This window comes from Pterocles gutturalis, unplaced genomic scaffold, assembly GCF_000699245.1.
Source record: "Pterocles gutturalis isolate BGI_N339 unplaced genomic scaffold, ASM69924v1 scaffold45599, whole genome shotgun sequence".
NCBI classification, from domain to species: Eukaryota; Metazoa; Chordata; class Aves; order Pterocliformes; family Pteroclidae; genus Pterocles; species Pterocles gutturalis.
The window spans coordinates 1,237-12,756 of NW_010137403.1; the positions used below are offsets into that span (position 1 = coordinate 1,237).

Genomic DNA, 11,520 nt, shown 5'->3' on the forward strand with positions numbered 1-11,520 from the left:
AGGACAAGTGAAATATTTATGACGAGATTTAGAAAGTTCACAAACAGCTGTCTTAATATTTAGTTTGGAATTCAAACTGTGCTCCAGTTTCATTAAAAAAAAAAAAAAAAAAAAAGCGAAGTAATTGAATTTAGCTTCTGCACAAAAAAAACCCCAGTTAGTAAAAATGACCTGCTCAAGAGATGGCTTCACATCTTGGAATAAATTTATCTACTTACCACCCCAGTCCCTCTTTGCTTCACTCTGCGAATTGTCCGCTTTGTTCAGCACGGTGTGATTTAAGAATGTGACTATTGGTGACGTGTGACAGTGTTGGGAAGAGGCACAAGTGAACCGCTGCAGGACAAAAACCCTTTAAATTGATCACCTTAAAACCTGTGATCAGTGAGACAAGAGTCACGTCTCTCTTGCAGGTCCGAAAGAGGAGATGGAATAACCCAACTGACAGCTCTGCCGACGTCCACAACCCGGCTGGAGACCTCTCCCGGCCGGAGTGGCTCCGAGCTGACCGCTGGCAGCGTCCCAGTGCCCGACACACACACAAGAAATCCAGACTCCAATGTTACCGCTGTATTCGCTGCACACCCTGTCCAGCCCTTCCAGGGGGTGAGTCTGTAAAACTGAACAGGGCAAAGAGTGGAGCTGGTTCTCAGAGCCTCACGCACTTCTATTTAAAACAGGGTTTAACTCCTCAATTTCTTTCTAATCCATCCTGTCTGTCCTGGCAGCCAGCGTTTCAGGGCGGCTTTGATCCGCACGCTTGAGACAATCGCCCACTGAACATCTGACAGTGCTGCTGTGTGTTCGCCTTCGTGGGCTGTGAACATCCCTGGGAATTCCTTTGTGGCATTACTGTACACCCACCATCGCCACACTTGCAAAACAACATCACTTTTGGTTATTTTCTAGGGAAAAAAAAAAATCTAAAAATAGTTCAAGCCTAGTCTGCATCCCTAGTCAAGGATGTGCGTTGTACAAAAGCGGCTGTATAAAGCCTCGCTTGCTTTCTGCCGACTTCCCATGCTTCCTTTGTCAATTAAAGAACTTCTCTGATTTTGTGTAAGACAGAACATTCCAACCCAGCTCCAGGAATTTACCTGAAGCAATTCTTGGCATGAGAGTGAAAACCCTCAGACATGGAGTTAATTTGGAAACGGACCGGTTGCCAAGTTTATAGTTAGATTTTTAAAATACTTGGAAATAAAAAGTAACTTTTTTATCTCAAACCATACATGTGTGACATTAGAAACATGAAAGATGAGTAAGATAAATACAATTTGATATTTCCTGTACTATCCATTGTGTATAAAACGACTACAAACCTGTTTCATGTAAATAAGAACAACCTCGGGTTCAGCCTGAGCTGTAGCTTGCATGTCCAAAGTTTTCTTCCAGTTTAGCATCAGTCATTGCCGAGGAGAAAAAGCTCAAACTCTCCAAGTAAGAAAAAACTCCACAAAATCTGAGTGTGCATCTCTTCTTCCAACGAACGACCTTGCTTTATTCGGTCTCTCCATACCCAGAGCTCTGGAAGAGGCTCGCTGCGTTCCTGGTGATCTGTATGCCTCCAGCAGCTGATCTCAGGCATACAAAAAGTGTCCAGACCTTTTTATTTTTCCTCACAAGGAGAGAAAGCAGGATTAATTACAACCTATAGACAAAATAACGGCTCATCGCTATTCCAAATGCAGTGTCCGAGGAGTCCCAGCTCCAGGTAGATACGGATTCCATCTCCCTTATCTCACCGGGAGGACGAGCGGTCCCAGTTATCTGTTCTGCACGTGGATATCCACGGGTATGAAGGTCACGGTAGGATGTGGAGCCATGCTGGTGCTGTTCTGCCCGAAAGCGGGCGGCATTGCTGGTTTGGTGGGTTTGGGTTCCAGCTCCCGCTTCACTCTCATGCGTCTGTAAAGGGAAAAGAGAAATCAGGGAAATCGTCACCAGGGCTGGCAGGCGGGGTGGGTGCTCCCGTGGTACGTATCGGGAAGGTTCCCGCGGAAGCAGGTCACATCGAACAGCTACTGAAAGGTCAGTACAAGCTGGGATTTCTTCCCAAAGATATTAAATTGCAAGTCAGTGCTTCTAGAGCACATAAATCCAACTCAATGCCCTGAAAAGTGAGAAATCCAGCTCCTGTCCGGCAGCTTTGATGCACACAGCAGACCTACAGGAATCCCTAAAAAGAGCTCCCATCAAACATCCTCCATCAAGAACCTCTTTCCACCTCCTGGCAAATTAATCTCACTGATGGTGAGATTCCAAACACTTCAGTCAAGCACTTTATAGTTTGGTTTCTCCTGGAAGTTTTCAGCAACCCAAAGCAATGGTCTGTTAGATGAGAGCACACCTAACCGTGAGTCTCGCCGTAGGGAAGTACAGGACTTGGCCACGTACCTGTTGTATGTTTTCAATATGAGCAGAACCACTGTAAAAATAATAATCACTCCTACGACGATGGCAGCAACTATTGCTCCAGAACCTAGCAGGGAAACAGAAAGGAAAAAAAAGAAAAACCTTATTTACAAAGTTGTAATTGTATTGTTTGAAGTTTGCTAAGTTCAAGGTCCATTTAAAAAGAAAAAAAAAAAGAAGCCACCACCCTACTACTTCTCTTACTTTGATAGAGACTCTGTTCTTGAGACACCGTGGTCACGTTTGCTGAGAACTGGGTGTTATTGATCGGCGGGGCAGCTGTCGTCATCTTGATTCGGCTACAGAAGAAAAGATGAAGAGTGAGTTCAGAAAATATTGACCAAAATTTGACAGCCCAGTTCAGGGATAATTAGGCAACAACCCATTGAGGATTCAGGGCTCACTAGGTGCAGGCTCACTGAACGGAGGTTTTCCGTATTTTCTTAGTGACGAAAATCCAGCCCTGCTGAAATCAGTGGAGATTCTGCTACAATCTAGGCTTCAGCAATTTGCCTTGGAATATACGCTGCTCAGTATTAACAGGATAAAATGAGATATAAACACAGTGAGGCATTGTTACCTGCACATTACTGCTGCTGCACAAGTGTTGGATAAATACATACTTACATGCTTTAGGATTTTAGATTATTATTTCAGGTTGAGACTCACATCACTGAGCAAATAAGTGCAAAGAGAAATATGTCTTTAAGGAAGGGGAAAAAAAAGTCAGCACAGAAAGGCTGAAAAAGTCCTTTATAAAAGAGAATTTAAAGTAGTTTCATGCATCTAACATGGAGAAGAAAAACCATTTGACCTCCTAACTCGGAGCTACAAAAGTTAGATGACAAACAACGGATATCCCAGGACAGAAAAAAAATATCGCCACATGAGTAGGATGGAAAGTTGAGGTGAGTTGGGAGCAGCACCTGGCTCGTGCCAGCGTCATCTCAGGTCTGTTATTGGAAGGGGACAAGCCTGCGCGCGGATAGCTGGAAATGTGCTGGCTCCTGCATTTCGGTAGGATAAAACTGTAGAGCTAGAAAGAGCTGCCCGTGTGTGTGTACTGATTTTAAAAGTGTTTTCCACATGTCCCTAGTAACCCTAGATGTTAAAAGGCTCCTTCAGCCTGCGAAGGGTGTGATCACCACTTCAAACAGACCTCTGAAACCCGCTCAGCTCTGGCTGCAGAGACCTAGTGCCCTCAACCTATCCAGCGAAAATTTAATTCTTCAACACCTGACATGGGAGTTGAGTTTTCCGTTTCAGTACACAGACCAGCCGGGACCCTGCCTTGCTCTCAGTCACACTCCATCGGGATATTGGGGGTCTGGGGTATGTTCTCAGCGGCTTTAATTTTACAGAGCACACGCTGTGCCATAGCCAGAGAATTATTAAGCAGATAGAAATCAGATAGCAATAAAAAGAAGTGCAGATGTGCAGCCTCCCTTCCCTTCGCCCTCACTGATGCTTTCCTAAAGGTTTCTGCAAAATAGCATCCATCAAATAAAACGTGTGTCGTGGCGGGTGGAGTACTGCGGGGCAGGGAGGACACGGCTCCGACTCCTCGATGGGCAGGGAGGACACAGCTCCAACTGCTCAACGGGCAGGGAGGACACGGATCCGACTGCTCAACGGGCAGGGGGTTGTTTCAGGGTGGGGAGTCTGGTAGCTTGAGTCAACACACGGCGTGTCCTTGGGAGGCTCCGCTCGCAGATACAGGAGGAACGGGAGAGATCAGGAGCTGTCAGGAAGGGAAACGGTCAGAGCCTGGGTGAAGGATAGGAGCTACAAGGTCGATTCATCAAATACTTCGATCCCCTTGAGTTAAGAAGGTTGGGGGTTGTTTCTTTAAAAAAAACCCCAAAAATAACTCAGTCTCGAGTCTGTAACTGGGTCATTCTCCCCTGACTGAATGATTCCTTTGTTCAGCCCAGGCCAAGTGAACTCAGCAACGTGATCGTCAGCCGCGGTTGTAGATCTTCCCACACTGACAGAAATATGGAGTGTTCAGAGTTTGCCCAGCCTTGTGGAGCACAGCGACAGGAGTCACACACGCCTTGGAGGGACCCGGGAGAGGTCACAGCACTGTCCCCATCGGCTGCATGGAATCACAGAGTCACAGAATGGCCTTAAAGCCCACCCAGTCCCACCCCTGCCATGGGCAGGGACACCTCCCACCAGCCCAGGTTGCCCAAAGCCTCATCCAGCCTGGCCTTGAACCCCTCCAGGGATGGGGCATCCACAGCTTCTTTGGGCAACCTGGGCCACTGCCTCACCCCCCGCACAGGAAAAAACTTTCTCCTCATATCCAATCTAAATCTCTTTCAGCTTAAAGCCATTTCCCCTCATCCTTCCCCACCATCCGTTCGGTACCATGCTGATGACGGTTGTCCCACGGACAAGCAGAGGTTGAAGGGACTCTCCGTCACGCTGCAGGCTGGGGAAAGCTGGGCGCGTATTTTGACACAGACATAATGCAGAAAAAGCCACCTCCAACGTTGACCTTGGTGCTCCTGCCCAGGAGAGCACAAATCCCAGATTTATGGAAGGGTAAATGGCTACTAAAATAAAAATCCCAAATACAGAAGGCTGAACATTTCGATATGAAGCCATGTAATATTCATACTCACTAACTTCCACCTGGTTCAAACCACCTCGGTGACGGTGAGCTATTTGTGCATGAGTCACCTACAACCAAAGAATTTTTATTGTTGTCGGTGAAACCACTTGTTTACAAATGAATTTATCCGATGGCAATCTAAGATGCAGTTTGAAAAATGCAACAAATCTTTTCTTTTTTCTGCATTGTGTAGCGAGTAAAGAGGTCCAAGGTCTGGGTTTCAGTCCAGGGTGGGAGGTATGAGTCCTTCTCCCGTTTCACCTCCAGCGAGTCCCAGCTCCATTCCTCCCCCGTGAATCAGCCGGGTTATGCCTGACCCAGCCTCTGCTGCGAGACTCGAGGACCCAACAACACCCAGCAAAATCCATGGGAACCTGCTGGTTTTGGGGTACTGCAGGCTGGATCCTCCTCCATTTGGAAAAAAAAATAATATTTGGAAAATCAAGAAAGCTCAATAAAAGCTCTATAGCAGGGGAGAAGAAATGGACTTTGATCCCGCAATCACAGGACATTCTTTCTGTATGACACACGCTGGCACTTCCCCCTGTGCACACACACCTGCCCGGGGCTCTGAGAGCCACCAGGTCACCCGCAGCTCTCCAGCCTGGGGCGGGGGCACACACTGCGGGTTAGTTTTTGCATCCCCATATTACAGAGCTGGAAATGTTTCCATAAAGTGAAGCTTTGGGCACGTTTCCATGGAAAACACCTTTGCAGATACAGCGGACGGGTTGTTTTGGCGAGTGGCAGCAATGCCGCCATTTATCCCGAATTCCTGCCCCCCCACCCCGCCCTGTCCGATCGCGCGCTGAACGGCCGAATTTCCAGCGAGACGGGGATCGGAGATCATCCGTCAAGCGGCTCCCGCAGCACCTGGTGATTCCAGGAGAGGGGGGACGGGGAACAGTGGGGTTTGTTTGAGTTTTTCCAGGAGAGCTGGACGTCGAGAGCCAGCGCCCTGCCAGGGGAGGCAGGTGCGGGTTAGGCAGACACACAAATCCAGTGCTTCGCCACCCAGAAAAAAGGTGGTCTGTCCATCCAGCTGTGCTGCAGGCTTTGAACTAGGCACAAAGTCCGCTGTTGTTTCTCCAGCACTAATATAATTTTCACCCAGAAGTTCCATCAGAGAATTAATTCATCCTTTCAGCTGCACAGATAAATTTTTCTCTTATTTTATGGCCAAGCATGGGCTGAAAAACAGGTGATTTTTCTCTCCTTACTTACGCAGGTCTAAGGAAGAGCACTGGCTGCCAGCTCTGCTGCTCTGGGACTCGATTCCTTCCCAAAAATATCCACAGGGCCGGGTCTTAAATCCCAAAGCCCACTAAGGAACGGGAGAACAAAACCCAGCACTGGTTTGCTTGATTTCTGGTTTGCTGGCTCAGCATACTGGCCATGGGAGCTGCTAAGAAAGGGAATATTCTCCAGAATATTTAGAAATAGACTGGAATTTGGTCCTCTGGCAGATGTAAGCGACCAGATCCGAAGCAGTGCCGTGTGAGACCCACCTTATGCGACCAAAAAGCCCCTGAGAGGTGAATTTACATGAACACCACCAGGGTGCTGGGGCTGTGTGAGCAGAGACAAATTATCCAAGGGGAAAAACATTAATTCCAATAAACAAACATCGGGATGTCATCGAAGAAGCCCAGAAGCAGCCCCATCCTATTACATAAGAGGGGAAGGACCTTCCACCACGTGAGCGGTAGACATCCTGTCAATTCAATCCCAGATTCATTCTCTCTTGCAAAAAATCCACACCCCAGATTTACCATGAGTCTTTCTCCTGCGAAAGACAAGGCTGAGGAGTCACCTGCCATCCGTATCCACCCTCCCACCGCCCCAAAGGAGCTTTGTGCGGAGGCACGGCTGCCTGAGGCTCAGCTCAACCCTCTGGGCTCAGCTCAGCTCGCACAACCCAAGCAGCAAACCCTCTCTCATCCCAGGGAGAGGTTAATCCTTCTAAGTAAGTCGGGAGTTTTTCTCCCTTCCTAAAAGTAACGAGGCTCAAGAGCGACAACCTTGCGAGCGGTCCGGAGGTAGCGGATGGATGTCCCAGCTCTGCTCCTGCCTCCACGCAAGCAGCCGGACCATCCGTGTCGTTGCAACGAGATTGACCGTGTCTGACCGCAGCGAACACCGAGAGGTTCAAACCTGCCCGGTTCTTTGCTCCCTGTTTTTTTCTAGCAGTGGTGGAAGCATCTGAGCATTCACAGCACAGCAGGGAAAGGAAACAGGGTTGTATCTCAGAGTCACAGAGTCAGAACCACGCGTCTTCCACTCAGCCAGCCTCATGGCAGCGCAGCCGGGGCTCCCACGCTCCCCTTCCAGCAGCATCACGAGCCCCCTCCCAGCAGCATCAGGAGCCACGAGAACCGGGAACGTCGCCGGGAGTTTGGGGCAAACCGTCAGTTCAGAAAGGAACAAAGACACGGTGTGCTTCAGCGAGACCCGACGTGCCTGGAGTCACCTTGCGAGGCTCTAAGGGGGAGGAAGGAGGAAAAAAAAACCCAAGTTCCAATTGGCCAGCAGGAGCGAAGGCATCAACGTGGCCTCGGGCAAAGAGCCCCGCTCTGCGCGGAGCCTGTGCATCGTACGTGTCCTGACGGCAGCCCAGCACCTTTATATAAGCATTTGTCTCAGGTTCTGGCAGGAGCTCGCCAGGTTTAGCTGTTGTTAAAACACACATTAAAAGCCCTTCGTTTCCTTGCCAAGACAAAGTTACACAAGCTGCAGGCAACGCTACCAAAAAACCCAACAGTAGCTCTGCCCGCGGGGCTTCTGTCCTGAGCGGGGTAAAACCCCAGCTCACGGAGATGGCGAGAACCGGGGAGGTGCAGACAGGTCCCCATGAAGGAATGTGCTCGCTCGGAAAGCCGTGCCTGGAAATTTCAACCAGATCGACTTTGCCGTCGAGTCGCCCAGGAGCAATGTCTAAACCAGACTGGGAACCGCAGATTTCCCAGTTCTGATCTTCTGCCTTAAAACGCCAGGCCACACACAGTGCTGCTCTCCCTCTGCGGGAACGCACTTCCCGGGAACCCCAGTGACTCCAGCAGAGTGAAGTCACATCGTGAAACCACTCTCGATCCTTCTGGCTATGGCTGCACGGCTGGAGGCCGGGACACATCCCTGGGCAGTACATCCCGGGCTTTGCGGAAGGGATCGGATGCGCTGCTTCATTCCATTGTACAGCAAATGGGTTCAGACCCACCAGTGCATCCCAGAAATGCTGGGAACGAATTGGGCAGAGACTCCACCGCTCTCCTTTACAGGAGCCTAGGCAGCAGAGGCAGATTTGGACACATTTGTAAAGCGGGCAGGGCATGGTGGTGTGCTTGGTGTTTGCTGAGGGAGTCGGACGCAGCCAGAGACGGAGTGCAGGGCAGGCGGGCATTGGACCAACGTGCTGGAATCCCCTCCTCTAACGGAGACGTGAAATAAGCCTGGAGGGAAAGCTTGTAGGAAGGAATATAGGAAGAAATATGGGAAGAATAGGAAGAAATATGTTTGCATGTTCTCACAGGGTGATTCAAAGAGGTGTTGTTTTCCCCATGAGCGGCTCCGAGCTCACGTCCCCCCCAGCCCTGGCACTGCCCCGCTGCAGCGGGAAGCATGTCCCTTCTCCGAGGACTCAGCTTTTTGCCTTTCTTCTCCTTGTCCCTGCAAAGCACCGCAGGAGAGACGTCCCACCTCAGCCCGGTTCTCACGGGCGGTTCAGAGAAGAGGGACTCGACAGCCCATTTGGTGTTACTGGAACAGGACCGATAGAAACCACAAAAACAACCTCAAAGCATGGGATCCAGCTGGAGAACAGCATGAAAACAATTAACATCAGTAGCACAGGGCAGAGCTGGGCTCCTGCTGTGGCATGCAGAGCTGGAATTGGATCCAATTCCAAAGTTTTTCAGAGTTCAGGGAGTTTTCACATCTTGTCTGGCCAGTTTGCATCCCTCCCTGCAAAGGGCTGGCTGAGTTACCTGTGTGCTGCAAAGCAGCTTTCCACCGTGGTTCTGACAGTGAAGAACAACAACGAGGTTTTCAGAGACACCGAAATGGATTTGTGGAACCATATTGTACCCGCCCAGGCATCAGTGGAAGAGCCCAGCCCAAAGAGAAGAGGGGAAACCCAGCAAAACCATCTCAACCCAGCAAAACCATCTCGTGCTTTGCCCAGACGCATGGGGAACTTGTCTCACGGGACAAAGAGCTGCTGAAATACCATCAGCCACTTGTGAGAAGAGAAGGAAAAAGGAGTTACCTGGAGCAAATGGAGACTTGTAAGGACAATAACAATTAAAAAAAGGAGACACACAAGTCAAATGCACTGAAATCTACAGCATATCCTCCACCTTCCTTCCCAGCCAAACCCAACCATGGCTGGAGTCCAGGATCGTTTGTGAGTGATTCGCCCAAACCAGGACTGGGATTCCAGGCTGGAAAACCACTTCTCCCAGTTCCCATCCCATTGCATGCCTCCCTGACCAGTCTCTTCTGTTCTCTGAACCTTCCTTGCCTGTGGGCCAGTCACTTACCCAACGGCACCGAGATGCTGGGAACAAATCCAGGGAGGAAGGCGATCCCAGATGTGCCCTCAGGCTGCATCCAGCACAGCCAGAGAGATGGCAACAGCTCCGTCTGGACTCCCACCAAGAATCACAGACTGGTTTGGGTGGGAAGGGACCTTAAAGCCCACCCAGTGCCACCCCCTGCCATGGGCAGGGACACCTCCCACCAGCCCAGGTTGCCCAAAGCCTCATCCAGCCTGGCCTTGAATCCCTCCAGGGATGGGGCATCCACAGCTTCTCTGGGCACCCTGGGCCACTGCCTCACCCCCCGCACAGGGAAAAACTTCCTCCTCATATCTCATCTAAATCTAAATCCTGACTCATTCACTGGTTATTGCCATAATGTAAGAAGAATTTAGTGTAACTAATAAAAGCTATGCTTGCAGTAGCAGCAGGCAGACAGGAGCAGGGCTGGACAGGAAACCTTCATGAATTACTGCCAACGGGGGAGCCGAGTCCACGGCCAGCTGGGGACAGGAGTTTCAGGACTGTTGTCCCCTGCCTGCAGCTCACGCCTGGGGTACGATGTGCCCCCCCAGCTACTGGACTGGATCTTTGCAATTGAAGCTGTTCATCCACCAAAAAAACTCAAAGCTCGATAGTGTTGTAAGAACCTCGGCATGTTTCATATCCTGAAGTTTTCTTCTGTATTAAAAAATAGAGAGAGAATTCTGGATTCAGGATAGAAGCGCGACTCCTTTCAGTTTGTAAACAGCAGAAGGACGCAGTCACAAGATTTCATCACTGAATACGCAAATGCGTCGAGTCAATGAGGCACATTCCCCTCGACAGGGGCACACAGGCAGCGCGATGCTCCACGCTTACACCCCGTCCTCCATCGGAACCCTTCAAAGCCTTTGGCAAGCCCGCGGTGTCCAGCCCTGGCACCCGCAGCCGGTTCCTCTCCACGCACCAAGACGATAATCCTCACGGGACCGTGAAGTCACCGATTCCTGCCCTGCCTCTGTCCTCTAGTATCTAATCCCTCAATCAAACCCTCCTGCCAGCACAATGTATCACATCAGTGAAATTTGTTGACAAAATCCTGTGCTTCCTTTAGCACGGGCTGCCTGGGGCGGTGAAGAGGTAATTACCGTGAAAAACCAGAAATCACAGTTCCAACCTGTCAGCAACTGCAGCGTGTTCCCAGGCAGTGAAAGCAGCACAGTTCTGTTCCGGGCAGGAGACGCTCAGCAAAGTGTAACACCATGCTCCAAGCTTTCTAGTGCTCTGCCTGTTAAATATTAGCCTGCCAGCCCTTTCTAACGCGCTGCTCAGCAGATTTTTGGGGGGGAAAGAAGAGAAGAGAAGAGAAGAGAAGAGAAGAGAAGAGAAGAGAAGAGAAGAGAAGAGAAGAGAAGAGAAGAGAAGAGAGAAAAGAAAAGAAACCCATCAAAACCTTATTTATGGTGCTGGGGTTGCATAGATCAGGAGAAGAGATTCAGCCCATCCCCAGTGATGGAAGGACACTGTTAGCGAGAGAATCTTCTTTCCAGCAGATGTACAAACTTCTGTGGAGGAGGCAACTCGCCTCAGTCCCAGTCCCTGAACCTTAAAGGTTTGTAATTAACGACCCAACTGCTAAAGCAGCAGCTGAGCAGAAAATCCTACAACGACTGCTCTGGGTTTCTTTCAGGTTTGGAGTTACCGGTAAAGAACCTGGCTGCACGCAGAGGCATTTCTGCGGTATATACCATACGATCACTTGCAACATCACAGTGTAAACCCTGAGTAACCCCCCTGGAACCCCGATTTACCCATTTCACCAGCAGCAGAAAGAAACTGAGAGCTCGAGAGCAGAAAAGTCAAATTGATAGCAATAAAAAAAAAATAGAAGCATACCCACCCCTCTGCAAGCTTTCACCCGCCGGGGCTACTCACGGGAGGATGCTGCAGGTCCGGGGCTCCTCACCGGGC

The 11,520-nt window shown here is 49.9% G+C and overlaps 1 protein-coding gene across 1 annotated transcript; it reads right to left on the minus strand.

Moving 5' to 3' along the window:
* Window positions 1–1,766: 1,766 nt before the first annotated feature.
* NCMAP (noncompact myelin associated protein) lies at window positions 1,767–2,704 on the minus strand. Its single transcript, XM_010082600.1, has 3 exons — window positions 2,620–2,704; window positions 2,398–2,482; window positions 1,767–1,908 (listed from the first exon to the last, which is right to left on the minus strand). The coding sequence occupies exons 1-3, from the start codon at window positions 2,702–2,704 to the stop codon at window positions 1,767–1,769; spliced, it is 312 nt and encodes a 103-aa protein (XP_010080902.1).
* Window positions 2,705–11,520: the final 8,816 nt, after the last annotated feature.

Coding starts and splice junctions, on each gene's coding strand:
- NCMAP (XM_010082600.1), bottom strand. CDS start 2,704: ATGACGACAGCTGCCCCGCCGATCAATAACACCCAGTTCTCAGCAAAC. Junction 2,483..2,619: donor AGAACAGAGTCTCTATCAAA/GTAAGAGAAGTA, acceptor TTTCCCTGCTAG/GTTCTGGAGCAATAGTTGCT. Junction 1,909..2,397: donor ATATTGAAAACATACAACAG/GTACGTGGCCAA, acceptor TTCCCTTTACAG/ACGCATGAGAGTGAAGCGGG.